Here is an 18,073-nt window from a genome sequence, read left to right as displayed (position 1 = left end):
TTATAATATAGGCAGTGATGTTCAGTAACAAAGTACAAATATATATATTCATACTTAGTAGGCCTACTTCTACCCCACTACAATTCAGTGGTAAATAGTGTACTATAACTCCACATTTATTTTGAACCTTAAGTTATTTTGCAGACTTGGATTAATTATATGATATGTAATCAAACATCTTAAATAACTTTAGTCAAACTTGAAGTATGTCCACAAACACATTGCACGATACAAATGAATTATGATTAGCTCCACCTTAACCTGCTGTGTTAAATACATTATTGCATCAATAATTAAAATCAAAACATTTAATATATATCATTCTGATATTGTCCAATCTGTAAACGAGTACTTTAAGTATACCTTGATGCCAACACTTTTTAAATTTTAAGTAATATTTTGAATGCAAAATGTATACTTGAAACCGAGTATTTCTGCTCTTTGGTAGTTCTACTTTTACTTTAGTAGCCAATACTTCTTCCACCTCTGAGTGTAGATTGTACAACATATTGTAATGGAATGGTTTGTGTTAAATGTAGCTTTGTGGAAATGACACCTTTATTCTGAAGAATCCGACCGGAAGTGTGATTGTTGTCACTGCTTGCGGAACACACTGGTCAGCCCTCTCTAGTAGAAGCTGTTCATACAACAGCCTCCGCCGCAACGAATGGAGGCGAACGGGTGAAAGAGATATCACTGAGGAACTGTTTCACTATCAACACATCTTTCCGTCGGATGCGAGGAGGATTTTAAACAGATATTATTTCCGCGAGCAGAAGAAACGCCTCACTGTTTTAAAAAAAAGTCGAATTGCTTCCCTTTTCCCCCCGTGAACAGATCGATTGCCTGTCATTTAAAAAAGGGCGTGTGTGCGAGGCAGTCTTCACCATTTAATGTGGGTATATGGTGTTTTAAATATTTTTTACACCATCTGGGTCTGAAGGACAGAGTCGAAGATGGGATGCACACTGAGCACAGAGGACAAGGCGGCGGTGGAGCGCAGTAAGATGATCGACAGGAATCTGAGGGACGACGGGGAGAAGGCGGCGAGGGAGGTCAAGCTGCTGCTGCTCGGTAAGGGGACTCGGTTCGCCGGACGAACTTCGGCGAAGTGTGTTCGCCTACAGCCGTTATAGAGTGGGGGGCCAGCCCTGTCATTAAAACCACATTAGTGTATGTTCATTCTCTGGTTAATGGTCAGTTTTAGGTGGTGTCAATTAGAAAATGTTACGAAGTTTTAATTCCGCATCGGTAGAATAACGTCGTATCCTCCTTGTTAGCTTTAGTTTACCGTCAACTCTGGTCATTAAACGCAACATAACGTTATTTCCTAGTAGTTAAATGACACTATCCAAAATATCCAAAACATAACATCAATTCGTGTTTAAATTCGTTTTGTATCACATTTCTAGTCACAATTTTCATTTTTGTTAACACTATGTCCATTCAGCAGCCTATGAAGAGCATTTGTGTTGACTAAATCCTTACAACAATGGCACATTTCCTCTCGTCTAGTCCATTACAATGCAGTGAAATATGCTCGTGGCTTATTAGGGGCCCAGGCCTGACTGAATGTAGACTAACTAAAAACTTAGTTGGGTCCAGTCAGTTTAGGCTGTTTAGAGACCCTATCCCTGGTTTTAAATTAAAAGTTTAGCCTAATAAGGGACTGAAGGGTTCCCCCCCTCTCCTGTAGTGTTATCTACAGTTTCCTTTGTTTAATTCCTTATTGCCTCCCTTGTCTTTAACCCATCTTAAGTTCAAGAACAAGATACATGTAAAGATATCCGAAAAGGGCAAATATCTTGCGCAACAAATCCAGGAAATTACAATAATGAAAGGTAATTTTAGTTTGAAGCCTCATGAACATGACAATACAATAGCAGCCATTGAAACATAAATGCCATTGATCATCTTAAATAAGTAAGCAGTTGTATGACATGACATGCTGATGTAGATATAATGGCCTAAGACCCGTTCATTACTCTCTGCAGTAGCCAATTTTGACTCCAAAGCATTTTCACATTCGCTCTATGTTGGTGTCTAAGAATCCACTATGATTATGGTAAATCGATATACCTCCTTAAAAATCTACCACAAGAATGTTTTATGAATGGCACAGTAGGCTTCTATACTTCATTTTTGTAATGTCTTGCATTCATTACATGTGTTTGTCACGTCAAAGCTTCTTCTTACAACCCTGTATGCACAATTACGTGAATTGCTTTCATTTAGAAGCCAGCCTTGTGTACATTAACGGCATTACTTACATATGGAGAACCACTGTTTTCCTTGTAAATAGAGACTGTAGGTGAAAAACTTTTCCATCAACCCCTCAGGTGGCTAGCGCTGGGAAATGTTGACATGCACACACACGTGGTATGTGGGTAACCAGGACAAGAAATCTGAAACTAATACCAATATCAGGCAAACGGCTGACAGAACACACAAAATAAGAGCTTTTGTGGACTAATTTGTGAGCAAAAACAAGATAACATTTCCTTGTTTTTTTCCTATAATTTAGCAACTCCTTTCTACCATTGGTTTTTCATTACATTTAATTCAAGGGACGTTTTCTTTAGATTGTTTGGGATATGTAAAACATTTAGTGAGTTGTTGGTATCATTTAGTTTGAATAAGAATGCACATACTTTCTCACTAAAGGTAGACCACATTCCTCAGGTGCCAGATGAGACTTGCTGATTGAACTGAGCAAGTTTGGTCAAGTTTCTGCTATGATGCTGTAGGGTGGAATACGAGTTTTCATCAGCCTTAGCTCTGACACACACCATACGATGTTAGTTTAACCACTCTGTTTTTGGTTTATCAGCCTTTGTGACAGTTGTGTGCCAGGTCGTGTGCCAGGTCGTGTGGCCCCCACGCGTGGTGGACTTGGCACCGTTTGTGTTTTTATCCATTCAGCATGGCAGCCTCTTCAGGTTACTGCCAGTGACAGACTGTGACACCAGTAGAAAGAAAGAGAGGGGCTGTAAGATGAGAACACTGCTAAAGCATTAAAAATGAAAAGGCTCTGCTGCAGAGAGACAGGGTGGCTCGAATCAGGAGTTTAAGTTGTTTATCTTGCGGGTAAACAGTCACTGAAAATATTCAGTTTTGAAGTTGTTGATTCGTAAGCATCTCTGGAGTAGACTTTTTTCTAAACACACCCAGTCAACATCGATATAAAGTCAGTAAAAACTTGTGGCTTGGTAGTAAAAGGCTGTAAGCATTGTGGAGTTGTGTTGTATCCAAGATGACCACACACTGAGGATCCATTTCCTGTATCTGTGTCATATGGGTTTTGCCAGTGCCACGCCCCTTTTAGAAAACTAACTGCAAGGCTGAGGTCCATTAGCCTTAATGGGAGAAGTGCGCATTAACTCAGACTGTTTTGCTCCACAGTAAGGCTGGGCATTCTAATGATATATAATTATATATTATATAGATATGGTGTCTTTTTCAGATTTTGAAGGCCGAATTACAGTGAATGATGAATGATCCCAGGCAGTCCTTATTTTCCCAATACTGATTTTTGCTCAACAATTGTGTAAATATTCAGCACCACTGATCAACTCACGAATATCGTTGCAATATCTATATCAAGGTGGCTGGTAAAAAATATGGCATTATTAGATTTCTTTGGAATGACAGTTCAAGAGAAAATTAACTTTGCTTGAGAGTGATTTTTCTTCCAACAAACTCTTGTGAGGTCTGGCAACACCTAACGTTACTCAAACTGTGTCAAAATGTGAAGTTATGTCAACTAACAATTTCAAACTTCCTACAGTAGGTTACACATTTTTTTCATATATCCTAAATATGTTGATGTGTTAACATCTATCAAATCTGAATATGCACTATGGCCAATTTGAGACAGGAAGTTTATCCCATTAATACCATTGGGGCTGCTTGCAATATGTATTTTTTTGTCATCAAGCTTTTGTTGTATGCTAAAGTCTTTGTATGAAATGGAAGTTACGACTTCTAAATGAGTTGAAGTTTGTGTATACATCAAACATCTGGTGCTTTGGTGAGTGACAGGTTTATGTGTTTACCACCTGGTTCTCAACGCTACCCTAAATGTTAATCACAGGCTTATGTGTGCTCCCTGTCACTGACATAAAATCGTTCAGCTGACGTAAAAAAAACCTCCAATTTACATGAAAATGATTTGAATCTTTGAGTCTTTGTACACACTGTCAAATCCAAACTACCAGGCAGGCTCAGGTGTCCTTTAGAGAGGAGGGTGGACATCTTTTCTCCCCTGAAAACTGAACATATTTCTCATTTAGCTCTTTGTCTTTATTTGGCTCTCATTTGATTCCCATAATCTCCAGGACCCAATTATCCTACTATTCATATCTACGTGCTAAAATAGATTACAATCTCCTCAGCCTAATTACTCTTTCTATAGCTGTCACGCAACTGTGGGAAGATGGAAGACCTTATTAATAATCCTCAGCCTTTCTCCACCATTGGTCATTGTGCCCTCTCTAATGTTTGCCATGTTTTAATGATGTAACCAGACATGTAGTGCAGCATGGATGTGCTTTGTTATCTTAAAAATGCGGGGTAATCAAATGAAGTTGTCCGCATTCCAACATATCTTTGTCCGCATCATTAAACATCTCTTCGAACAGTTTGGTCTGTCCCAGTGTGTGGGAAACAATCTTTCAGCCATCGATCTGCTTGTTGGCAGTTCGATCCCTCTGGTCGTTTACCCTGGTGGTTAGCGCAAAGCACGGAGGCTCCTGGAATCTTTCATGAATGACTCATATTTAAATCCCCTCAGAGGGAGAGGAAAAAGAGGAATTGGATATTAAGCGAGAGGGACAATAAATCATATTGGGGAAAAAGGACTGAATGTGAAAGAGGAAGATGGATATTTATGAGGGAATACGAGTGGAAAACACAGAGAAGGGAGTGGGGCTGGATGGTGTTTGGCTGCTAATGTGGCATCACTAATGTGGTTTGCACATTGTGCCAAGCCCTCTAGAAGCCCTTACATTGCTCACTAAAGAGGACATGTTGGGGTGGCTGCATGGCCCCTAGAAACCCCCTGCACAAACGTATCTTCATGCCGTTGATCTGGAGCCTGAAAAAGAGTCTTTTGCCATATTTACTTTGGTTTGCATGCAAGCCCACTTTGCTGATTCTCCAAGAGAATTAGCAAACACATTTGGTTAATCTGTAAATGGAGAAGGCCCAGGCATGGTAGCCATTTGAATCACATTCATCTCCATAATGCTATTGTTTTCAAAGCCTCATCCATGCTGCCTCACGAAGATCAACCAGAGGAAGTTCCAAGAGAAAAGAAAATGTGTTTGTGGTTGAGGGATAGAAACGGCTCTGTTCTTTGTGGAAGAAGAGAAAAAACGCTCCAGTTTTACTTGTTGGGTTGGATTTTCCTAAAATAGTTTGAACCGCTAGAAACAGAAACCAGCTGCTCCAGTGGTTTGGAGTCTGGAGCAGTTTTGGGGTGGGTGTATCAAAGCTGTGGGTGTGTAACATGACTCTGCATGAGGACTTATAGGTCAGGCTTGTGGTGCCATGTAACCCTTGATGGTCCGTGTGTGAGGCAAAATCAGGAAGACTGTGTTCTGTATCTCTTTGACTTAAAAACTTTAACAAGATCCACACCCTAATGATATCACTGGTGTAGAAGGACCAGAGCCAAGTCACTTGCATAAGCGCTCCCATCTCATTGATTATGATAAAGACTGAGACACCAAATCTATGGTTTTCATCAAATTTTAACCATTGGAATGCTTGGAATTAGCAGGCAGGCTTATTACCATTTCAGTTGTGCGGCTGATGCTTTCAATTTCTGTACACTGGTCTTTCGTATCGTCGTTACTATGATCTAAAATGGAAAAATATGGCAGAATTTACAGCTACATATTCACGATTACAGTAGATTCACTTAACGTCATTGTCTTATTCCTGTGGGAAAAAGTTAATCACAACATCGAAGGATTTCTCAACCAATGTGACTCACCTTTCCTAATGAATTAAAGCATCAGTTCTCAGAAATGTCATCAAAAGTCAGCAGAACATTCTTGATTATCTAGTTTTATGTTCTTATATTCAAGGGGATTTCCTCCATGAAAAGGATTTGTTTATTGTCACAACTATTTTCTGATTAATTTGGTTAAAGCTCTAACTAAAGATATTTTTTATTAAAAACTGTTTGGTCTACAAACTGTAAAACTAGTGAAAAAAAATCCAAGGTGAGGTCTTCTTCTAATGTAATGTAACTTACATTTAAAACCCCTCACATTTGAGTTTCTAAAATCAGGAGTTATTTTGAATTTTTACTAGATAAATTAGATAAGAGGCCATTTGTTTTTGTATCAAACAAAGCTGTAAAAAAAGCCTCAGTAACCTAACCTTTAAGAAGTTACACAACTGAGGTTAGCTAAAATCTTCTTTATAAGGATGCTTCTTTGAACTGTGGGCTCATAGCTCGCCCTAAGTGGATTTTCATGCATCCCACATTGAGGGGAGCTGTGTCGGTCGGTATGTGAAGTCTCTGTGGCATGGTGCAAATGGCTCTATGCCTGGCCAAGGGGGTCAACCTTGCCAACTCGCAGGCCAGTCGTGTCTCTCACACAGATTCACACACCCAGTGTCGGGCCTCAGAGTACAGAGAGCTGCCGCGGTGCCGTCAAGCCTCCCCAGGGCTCTCCGACACCCGAGTGGTACACGTAATTAAATTGTGTCCTCAGGTGAATCCCATCTAATTATCGTGGAGGTGAGGTGCCAGCACTGTTCCATCAGCATGCAGTCCTGCTGAGGGAAAGTTTGTAGGAATGCAGACTGATAGTGTGCCCGCTGCAGCAGGATGCATTAAAATATGTTATAAATAACTCTCAGAGGACTGTTACTTATAATGTGAAGCAGGCTGATTTACTAATGGCTTGTCGAAAAAGTGTCTCATTTAGATGTTTATGCAACATGAAAAGTGGAACTAGATTTTGCCGATTAATTATTATGCAAGAGCAGATCATCTCTGCTGACTGTATCACGAGGTAATGCTGTAGACCTAATGGTATGATTCGACTTCCTCTTATTCTGTTTCTAGAGCTGAGAGGGGAAGCTGGGGGTGTTTACTCAGGGAATTGCCACTCTCAAGTGGTTTGAAACATCTTCCCTTGTGGCCAGATGCCTTCAGTGTAACCTCCCTATAAGTACACGCTGCTGTAATATGAGGATATCGTATTAGTAGATGTAATGTAGTTTCTGGTAATACCCTTTAGATGCTGATGAACGTGGTTTCATCACAGATGGCTTTGATTCGGAAAAAATATTCCAATACAATGGCCACTTTCAAGTGACCGGTTACAGTAGAGGAAACTAAGCCACATATACATAATATATAATGTTCCCATGTCACACACACACACACACACACACACACACACACACACACACACACACACACACACACACACAAAGCCTCCTCAGGTGACTGCGGCCTCACATTGGAGATGTCCTGGATGTAATGAGAGCAGTTGCCATGGCGCCACTGGCGTAACTATCGACGGTGCAGCCGGTGCAACACACCGGGGCCCAGAGCCGGCCAGGGGCCCATGCAAAACATTTTTTTTGCCCCAATGGCATTGACCGGTTAACGCAATATTCCAAGTAACCAAGCAACCTAAATTAATTTGTAATTTATCTGTCCAATGATCTTGCTCTCTTTCATGTCATGTGATACCTTGAGTGACGAGCGAACCGTTTAATCAACCTGTACTGTAGTTAGCAACAGCAAGTTCGGCAGCATTATAAAACATGTAATAGCTTCTTGCATTTATAATGTACAGACCAAAGCACAAGAGCGGCGATCAAAAGAGAAAAGACTAGAGAGAGTGTATGTCCGTGCGTGTGTGAGTGCATCAGCGTGCGCTTATGTTTGGGGCGATGGGGGGCCCAAAACAATATTTGCACCGGGGCCAATCACAACCTTGTTACGCCACTGCATGGCGCTGTGACGTTTGAGCCATCCGCAAAGCAAAAGGCGTGCCAACACTATGCTCCCACCACTGTCTCCATCCCAGTGTTGTATCATTCATCGGTCAACTACAACAATGTCATTCAGTTTTGGCCCTGAGTGCCCCCACATGCTGAGCTGACAGCATGTTTATTCACAACTCCATAATAATCTCTCATCTTTAGTTGTGCGCGAGCCAAGAGCCTTGATGATGTGATTATTTTGCTGAAAAAATTCCAAACACACCTACAGTAACGCCAAACTAGAGCGAGCTTTATCACAAAGCGAGACTTCTGACTGAGCTTGTTGCCATCAAACAATTGAGTAAATCTGCCTGGAGGAAGGGACAAACTCAATCACCGGGGACATACACAGACTTTGGGTTACACACACACACTCTCTATATGTCATTTGATTTACGTGGTAACGCTCAGGTTTCATAATAATGGTTCCTTATCATGCCATTTGGCCACATTAGATCATCATAAAATGCAGTATAGGAAGTGAGCAGCTGGGTGACATGGGTTAAAATTAGGGATGCACGATATCGGTTTTTTGAAACCGATACCGATAACTTCCTGCTTCTCAAGACCGATACCGATAATAATATAATATATATATATATTAAATGTACCTGTAGTTTTTGCACACCTGGTGGTAAAAAGACTAGTAGTGAGCAAATGACATGAGCATTACTACTATGAACAAAACTAACCCTGGGGTCGTCTCTGGCAAACTTCTTGCCTTTTTCAAAAGCCTCGTCGATAGGTAAAAGCCCCGGTGCCTTTGCAGCTGGTTTTGGATTCGCCGCTAGTTTAGCAGCGCAGGCGTCTTCGTACGCTTTTAACACACCATCGTAGCGATGGCGATGTTTCAGGTGACTAATCAGGTTGGAAGTATTATAGCTCGTTGCCTTTTTCCCTCCTCGTGGAACTTCTGCATTGCATTTGTTAATACAAATAGCAAGCGAACTATCTAACTCGCACACCATTTATGTCACAGCCAGGCATGAGTTAGGGAGCGCTGGATTTGTGAAGAACTCCCCTCTTCCTAAACCACTAATACCACAGTACTGGCCAAACGGGAGGAGCCGAGGGAAAAACAAGCGCCCCTCATCCCAATCCACCCACACCGCAGTATTTTTTTCTTTTTTTTTACCCAAAAAATATATTGTATATTATCGGGGCTATTAATACTTTTATCGGGTTTATCGGGATGACGTCATAATTCCTAATATCGGACTGATAATTATCGGGCCGATAATTATCGTGCACCACTAGTTAAAATGGATATGACTCAGGCAACAATGACCTCTTGAGATATTTACACTCTAATAAATGTATTTTTCTTCTTTTCTAGGCGCTGGCGAATCAGGGAAAAGTACAATTGTCAAGCAGATGAAGTGAGTTCATTTTGCTGCTGTTGGATCTCATCATTCTGCACACTGAACAATCAAAACAACCCTTTTTTTTCTCCAGCGTATCAACAATGACTTATTTTCCCATCAGATATGCATAATGGCACAGTATTCATTTTGCTCAATACAAACAGTGTTAAACAGCAATCATGCTTTTATAGCGTCTCTGAGTATTATTTATGGTCTGAAAATCACATCGAAAACAGCTACCATATATAATTGATCATGACGACAACCCAGCAGAATACATTAGGACTAACTCCATACATCATCCACATACTGCGCGCGTCCTACATGAATTGCATTTTACACAAGCACCCTCATGGTATCGCTCATAAATCAGCAGACATACAGAGATGCAGATTTTAAGCAGCTGCTCAGTTTGATATTTCTATTGGTTCTTTACCTGTTAAAGATGTATAGAAATGGTATTATACTTACAATCAAAATAATAACACATAAATCCACTGTAATACCAGTGTGCTCAGAGATATCCGTTTTACCCTATGGTTGTCGGATTTAAGGAAATTATCTTAAACAAACATTTGGTTAATTTACCAATTTGCCCAACCCTGCATATTTTGGCTGAAAAATGTTGTAAAAGATATTAAAGTCCAAATAACAAGCAGATTAACCAATATTGAAAATAATAGTTTTTTGTAACCCTAACAACACATTCAGCTTTTGTGGTAAAAGCCTGAGAGCTTGCCCCTTATCTTTTGAGTTAAACCATAAATTCAGTAAATACATTGAAACATAATAAATTGAAAGTTTATATTTTGTTTGCATGTGGATGCTTCTATCCAGAGTAAATTACATGCAACTGTAGAAAATGCTTCTTTCCCCTGACTAACCATGATTCAAGTAGCCAGGAATGAGAAGCTTAAATATCAGGACCAATGTGGCCTGATTATATTTCACCACATTGGACATATATCAGAGAAAAAGGATATTGAATGAAAGCGGAGGATGAAAATAAGTGATTTTTGAGAAAGCTGAAACACATTATTCAACGTACATATTTCTTCATGAGTGTTTTCTATCTATCCTGGTAGCATTTGGAAAAATGTGGTTATGTTTTGACCGTCTTTTCCTCCTTTTTCTTTCAGGATCATCCACGAGGCAGGCTACTCAGAAGAGGAATGTAAGCAGTACAAGGCTGTGGTCTACAGCAACACTATCCAGTCCATCATCGCCATCATCAGAGCCATGGGGCGCCTCAAGATCGACTTTGGCGATGCCGCGAGAGCTGTGAGTGACAGAGAGAGGGTCATCTGGTAGAGTAGAAACCTGAAGGGAGTCGGGGGTGTTGGAAACAAGCTAGTACATTGAGTAAACTGTCAGCAAACACTCCTGGGAAAGTAAGACACTGCCATCCCCATGGAAACCCATAGAGATACAACTTTAATCAAAGAAGCACATTGATTCCATGTAAGCAAAATAACACAAGTAAACAATAATAATAAATATAAATGTAATTGAATAACAAGCAAAGACAGATAAGTGAATAAAAGCTTATATAAGTTGGTGAAAAAAAAAAGAAGGAAATAAAATATTAAAAGGTTTTGAAAATAAATAAAAATGTTCAGCTATTCGGTTGGGGGTGTTTTGAGGTTGTTGAAATCAAGCACTGCCATTTATTATAAAAACAGTCTGCAGAGCACCTAAGAGTATATTTTACCGTCTCAAATTTAAGAAAGAATACCAGGTCCTTAAGCCAAATATTGAACTTTTAAGTTGAGTTTTGTATGGTAAGGTGATGTTTTTGCGCTTCTGCCTCGATCATTTGATCAGAAGCTATCTCTGCAAAATCCTTATAACCTTGTGACTGGCGTTTCAGCTTGGTAGCAGCCGGTCATTGTTAATGATAATAGCGGTTTAAATTACTTGGATGGTTGATTTATGATCCTGACTTTATTGCCTCCCCTCTCTCAGGATGATGCGCGGCAGCTGTTTGTGCTGGCGGGTTCCGCAGAGGAAGGCTTCATGACGGGGGAGCTGGCCGGTGTCATTAAGCGCATGTGGAAGGATGGAGGTGTTCATGCCTGCTTCAGCCGCTCCCGCGAGTATCAGCTCAATGACTCGGCAGCATAGTGAGTCACATAACACACAACATTAAAAAAAGTTGCATTTTTATTCCCAAAATGATGATTCACTCAAGGAAAAACCTCCAGCACACCAATTCATGTCAACAAACGCCCAAACTAGTACCATTCCTCTCCAAACACAGAAAGCTGCTGCCTTAACACAAGTTGTTATTGCCTCTCATCATGCTCAGAGAGCAGAAAGCCCCGGCACCTGTCTGGACTTTTACACTGTCAATATTTGCCCTCCTCAACGAAGCCTGAAGAGCAGAGGCTGGAAAGCCAATTAATCCAGGACCTTACACCTCAGCTCAGGAACATTTGTCACATGCTTAAAAAGAAGTGATCACAACCCTCTGCATCTAAACTGCTCCATTGTTTTCCTTGGCCAGCCTGAAAGTTGTATATCATGTTGTGCAAGAGCCGTTGGCAAAGAGAGAGATGACATCACCATTTTATGAGGAAAAAAGCAGTTGCTTTGTTGCGCTCTGAAGCAAACATCAGTGTTTATGTCGCAGGCCAAGGGCGCTGCAGTTGTTGCTCTTTTCTATTTGGTTCCTATAATCCTGCTGTCCAGGGGCTTTTCATGACTAGGAAACGCCATGTCCTGAACCTTGTGTGTTTTTACTGTTTTAATACCTTGAAAAACAAACAAAAGGATTGTTAGCGTAAAGGGGAGATTACTAGTGTTTGTCGGATAGCAACTAGAGGTCACTAATCTTTCTTCCCATTGTAATTTTTCAGCAATAACCTTGAGTGCTTAGGTCACAATACACCCAGAGTGTAAGAAAATGTAGTTTTAAATCTGAAACTATTTATACTACATACAGAAAAATAAAGTTTGTATAGACAGATGGCTGCTAAAGTACCGCTTTCTGGGAATTAGACCCCACAATTGTGCGAGACTAGATCATTCTGTAAAGTTTTGTTGCATTTACACCTAATGTTGAACTATTCTTTCTATGGAAAAAGAATTATCTCTTGCAGTATGCATGAGAAAATCCATATAAAATGTTAAAAAGAACTTAATGCCTTTTTAAAAAAAAACACATCTCAACTCATCTCAAGGTCAACTTTGCCTTGCAGTTTCTGGGTTTCATTAAGCGGAAAAAAATAAACAAATGATCAAAATGCCATCCCTTCTAATCTCTATACCTGCTTATGCCAATTCACAACCATGAAAACACTAGAGGCTATCCCATGGGAGACGGAACAAACATTGACTCTGAAATGTTGGGAGTTTCCCCATCGGCTGCATAACCTTCAACCCAGGACTAACCCAGAGGGAGTCTACCATACACACAACAATGTGCTCTCCACACAGAAAATACCTCAGTTCAGGTTAACTGAGTTTTTTATCTGGTTAAAACGGCTAACAAAGGGTCGGTTAAAGCTCTAACTAAAGACCGATTGGGAGTCATTCATTCAAATGAGTGATAAAGACTTGACCTTGATACACATTTTCTCTTTCTCTCTCACTCCCTTTTTATGATTATTCTGCTTTCCCTAATGTCCTTCTCTTTGTGTCTGTCTATTAGCTACTTGAACGATTTGGACAGGATATCCCAGGCCACCTACATCCCAACTCAGCAGGATGTCCTGAGGACCCGAGTCAAAACCACAGGCATTGTGGAGACGCACTTCACATTCAAGGACCTTCACTTCAAGTGAGAATTTCGCCTTCTTTGCTTCAAAGTGTTTTTTTACGTGGTGCCTTGATTAGCTTTCCTTCCTGCCTCTGACTCAATCACTCCCATAGAAATTACCTTTGCTCATGTACAGATGTAAGTTGTGACACAATGTGTGAAGGTGTTCTGCATATATCAGCAGTGACTCAGAGAGAGAAAAAAGCAGGAAGTGGGGGCAGCAGGCCTGATGATATCATGACACTATAAGTCCATAAGCGGGATGCTAGTGACACATACATTCATGATGTTGGGACATACAACAGAACAGAAATAGATGTTAAATGATCCATAGAGACAAAACACAGCGCTTTTTAAATGTCCTTTCTTACTCAAGGCGCAGCTTAAATACACTCATGATGACACACAATTAGTGTCACAGTTGTATATCACAACAGTTCTTCTGTAAAGTAGCCATTGCTCTTTGTAATGTACGGATAAAACAGCGGGGGCTACACGTAAAAAGCAAAGTACTCCTTTTTTGAATGGTTCAGTTTGTATTCGAAGATAAACACAATTAAAGAGGTCTGACCTTATGTCGGTCTTTCTTGTGTTGATGAGGTAAATGTGATTACTTCTTTTATTTGCACACCCGATTATACATTCACCATTCCCTCCCCCAGTGCTGCCTTTAAACCGTAGTATTCCCAGATGTGGCTTCTGCAGTGTAGTAGCAGCTCTCACAAGAGCTAAATGGGGCGTTTTGTTTTGCCACAATTACATGTATTATTATGCAATTGTTTCACACGTTACCGTTTAAAATCAGATTTGAAATTGCTCTTTATAATTGGATTTGCTATTGTAGAAATTGTTCCCGAAAGTGAGAAAGGTATAAATATTCATACATGAAGTGTGTGTCATAAGGTTCATTCAGCTTTGGTGTGGGTTAAGTAAAGCGAGCGGTAAAAACCCCCTCATTTATAGCTCTTTACAAGCAAGAAGAAAACACAAGATGCTGTTCTGTCAGTATTCCCATTTGCTGGTCACTTGAGTATTGCTAGAGTAGATTTTTATCAGAACAGTTTTGAAGTAACAAAAGACAAAGCATTTGTGTTTCCTCTCCCCTCTATCACTTACTGTCATCACCAAACACTGCAGGAGGGGGGAGCAGCCACAGCGACGCTGCCGTGGATTCTTTCTGCCTCTGGGTTTATACTGTAAACACTGCTGTATTGTCTATGTATGTCTGTATGCTGAGGCACATGTGTAAATGTGTATTTCTCGCCCCGACCAGAATGTTTGATGTTGGAGGTCAGAGGTCTGAGAGGAAGAAGTGGATCCATTGCTTTGAGGGAGTGACCGCCATCATCTTCTGCGTGGCCCTCAGTGACTACGACCTGGTGCTGGCCGAGGACGAGGAGATGGTGAGTGCTCCAGCCTCTGACTCACGGAATAACATCAAAGCAGGCACTCGCTGTTTGTACACACCAGGGAATTCTTCCTCTTGTTCACTGGAATAGCAAAGTGGAAATAAATGATAAGGCTTTTCCCTTTCTTATGGATCAGTGGGCAATCATTTTTTTCTGTTCCTCCTTAGAACCGAATGCATGAGAGTATGAAGCTGTTCGACAGCATCTGCAACAACAAGTGGTTCACAGACACCTCCATCATCCTCTTCCTCAACAAGAAGGACCTGTTCGAGGAGAAGATCAAGAAGAGTCCTCTAACCATCTGCTACCCAGAATATGCTGGTAAGGCTGGCTTCATTTGACAAATAATTGTTTTGAAATGGCCCATTCTTTTTTTTATTTTATCTTTTTTTAACACAAAAAGGCCATTAGAACCTGCCAATGACAAATGTGCTTATGGAGTTGATTTTGAATCTTGATTAAAACACTGGCGATTTGAGCAGATTTGTTCCACATAGAAAACAAAGATTGTTAGTTTAAATGAACACTCCAAGACCAGAGATGCGTGTGTTTCAGTCTCAGATGAGATGATACAAGTGATGTGAATGTGCCTGACAGGAAGCTTGGAGAGGAAGATGTCAGAAATTAGGAGCTTAACATTGAAATGTCATTCTGTTATCTACTACGAGTGAATTAATAAAACAATTAGGATATTTAAATCGTTACCATTCTCGCTTAGGGCAACACCCAGCAGCAGATTAGTTTAATTTAACTTAATTTAACTAGCCTGGCTCTGGCCAAAGTGAATAAATCCTGCCCCCAGCACCTTTAAAACTCAATAATGATCACAATAATAATCACATATTCTGACCTTTCCTTTAATCCTTAAACACATCTAAGTGTAGTTGTGGTTTTTGGGGGTATTTATGGGCTATTATTAGCTGGGAGCAGTGACTCCCTGAAGTCTTATATGACTTTTGCACACTAACAGACTGCAAAATGTTAACACATTTGTTTTTGTAATTTAAAAAAAGCAACATGTTAAAGAATGAGCATTCAACTTTAATATGAAATTATATAATGAAAAATAATAGCCGTTATTCCCAGTTAGCAGGATGAAGCCCAGCCATGTCAGTCAGTCTTAACAATTAACAATATACATATACAACTTCTATACCTTGTCCTATGCATTGACTTCCTGCGTCTTCACTTCCCGCTCCAGGCTCCAACACGTACGAGGAAGCAGCTGCCTACATTCAGTGTCAGTTTGAGGACCTGAACAAGAGGAAGGACACCAAGGAGATTTACACTCACTTCACCTGCGCCACGGACACCAAGAATGTGCAGTTTGTCTTTGACGCCGTCACCGACGTCATCATCAAGAACAACCTGAAAGACTGTGGTCTCTTCTGAGGATGGAGAAGATAACCTTTTTCTTTTTGGTAAGGGACTCTTCGTCAGCGGGTGGATGCACATATCTGCATCACATGTCAGCATTATGAATGAGAGTTTCTTCACTTTATAAGTAGAGTGCAGCACTAAGGGAACTTTGGGAGCATGCGTTCTGGATATCTTCTTTCAAAATTCAGAATTATGGAGGAGCATAGCTGGAGTTGACCACAATGATGTAGCGTAATCCATCATAATCACATTTTGAAATCTGTCCCTTCCTTTATGTACGGCTAAAATACATTTTCCGCTCCATTTAGATGTTTGTTAATGATAGTGAGGCGAGGTCGACCTCTCCAAAAGTTCTCTTTTTGAAAAGGCTCAAGGCCATCCCTCCTCCGTCTCGTCCTTCATGGTTCTTTCTCTCTCCTCTTCTCTCCTCAGGCGGTGGAGCCAGTTTATTGTGCATCTTTGGTGGGGAAGATGAGAAGAGTCGGGAGGATCAGTCACGGACCAGTGCTGTACTATATGCCACTTTTAACAGCTTTATTTATGTTTTTTGTCTTGGAACATTTTTGAACTAGCGTTACGACATTTGTGTAGGATGTTTGTATCTATGTAAAAGCGTCACAGCAAAAGTTTCCCGCACACTAAAAAAAACAGTTACTTTGTATTTAGTTTTGGAGGAGATCACTTTTATGCTGTTACTTCTGCCGCTGTCTCTGGAAAAGGAAACTTTGCTGTTGGTGGAAATGCTTCTTTTCTTCCTTCCCTACAACCAAAAGGGAAGAAAAGGCGCACAACTTTGAGTCCAGTTTGTTGGTACTTGTGCCTTCGCATGCATTTTTACCACGGCTGTAGTCCCAATGCTTGTTCTGTTGCCTGCTGAATTGTTCTAAACATAAAGAGGTTAACTGTTTTCATATGTTAGTGTCCCTGCTATCTTCTATGTGCACACCATTGAGCTATCGGGATGTGGAAGGTTTCCCTCTGGTCTAAAGCTACATAGGTCTCCACGGTGATCAATATGTAGCCTCCACAGTCCCCTACCCCCATCCCCCCACCAGCCATGACAATGAAAGGCCTCGCTGGCCAATCACGCAGTACAATACTGAGATGTAAATTGTTACATTTGCCCCTCAGATTCCGGGGTTCTGGTTTTTAAACTGTACAAAATATCCATTCTTCCCAACCATTCGGATAATGGTGAGTCAAGGCATTGAGCTTATAATGCGCTCAAGTCAAAGACAAGGGGGCACATTTTAATGTACATTTTAATGTATTATGAGGAGAGTTTTGGTGTTAAGGACAGAAAAACTGAACCACTGAAAAGATGGTTGTGAAGGTCGAGGATGAGGTCTGAAATGTTTTAAGGTTCAGACGCCGTTCTTCGGTGGTGATTTGAGAGTAGAGGCGCTACTCGAGGATTCATTCAGGTGATGGAAACTAAGATGGTCAAGGAAAAACTGGTCTGTGATTTGAGGTCAGAACTACTTTGCCAAGAAGAGTAATAAATATAGTCCTGGATTTGTTCACATAAAGAAACTGCCACAAATGTATGTGTATGTTCTCCACGGATGGAGAATCTTTGTAGACTCATCTCCCTTATTTTGCTAATAAAAAACATTTACAAACCACGTGAAGTTGCTCAATTATTAAACATATGTATCTTCTACAGTTAATTAACCATGTTTACACTAATGGTGGCTTAATTATTGCACTACTATAATTAACTGCTTAAGCACAAAGCATGATGAATGTATTTCATTAAGCTACCCTTTCCAGTATCTTGCATCTTCTCGTTAAATGTCATGCAGCTATCACATGGCCTCCTAATGCAGAATGAGCTCAAACTCTAATTTAATGTGTGTTAATGACCTGAAAGCTTTTCTTTTTAAATATGCTAAAAGATAAAATGTTTCATTTTCATCATGAATCTCGAATACAAATTCTACTTAATTAGATGATGCTTTTATCAGTGATGGGTCATGCTTTGATGTTCGTGTAGGCTGGCTGGGATGCACTTCACATCTTCATAAATGGCTTGCCACACTGTCGTACTGTGCATGCATTTCTTATGAAGCGAGATATCTTGTTCCAAATACATTGTCCCACAGAGGCACATTTTCTATCAGTTTTGCACACAACCTCCATTA

At 40.4% G+C, this 18,073-nt stretch overlaps 1 protein-coding gene across 1 annotated transcript; it reads left to right on the top strand.

The window, feature by feature from the left end:
- The first annotated feature begins 596 nt into the window (after positions 1 to 596).
- On the top strand, positions 597 to 17,554 carry gnai1 (guanine nucleotide binding protein (G protein), alpha inhibiting activity polypeptide 1). Its single transcript, XM_034225908.1, has 9 exons — positions 597 to 1,074; positions 9,353 to 9,395; positions 10,520 to 10,661; positions 11,346 to 11,503; positions 13,033 to 13,161; positions 14,414 to 14,543; positions 14,717 to 14,870; positions 15,751 to 15,970; positions 16,362 to 17,554. The coding sequence occupies exons 1-8, from the start codon at positions 957 to 959 to the stop codon at positions 15,939 to 15,941; spliced, it is 1,065 nt and encodes a 354-aa protein (XP_034081799.1). The 5' UTR covers positions 597 to 956; the 3' UTR covers positions 15,942 to 15,970; positions 16,362 to 17,554.
- The last annotated feature ends 519 nt before the right edge of the window (positions 17,555 to 18,073 follow it).

This window comes from Gymnodraco acuticeps, unplaced genomic scaffold (genome assembly GCF_902827175.1).
Source record: "Gymnodraco acuticeps unplaced genomic scaffold, fGymAcu1.1, whole genome shotgun sequence".
NCBI lineage: Eukaryota > Metazoa > Chordata > Actinopteri > Perciformes > Bathydraconidae > Gymnodraco > Gymnodraco acuticeps.
Note: the sequence above shows the minus strand (reverse complement) of the source record. Positions and strands in the feature narration are given on the sequence as shown.

Coding starts and splice junctions, on each gene's coding strand:
- gnai1 (XM_034225908.1), top strand. CDS start 957: ATGGGATGCACACTGAGCACAGAGGACAAGGCGGCGGTGGAGCGCAGT. Junction 13,162..14,413: donor TTCAAGGACCTTCACTTCAA/GTGAGAATTTCG, acceptor CGCCCCGACCAG/AATGTTTGATGTTGGAGGTC. Junction 14,871..15,750: donor CTGCTACCCAGAATATGCTG/GTAAGGCTGGCT, acceptor TTCCCGCTCCAG/GCTCCAACACGTACGAGGAA.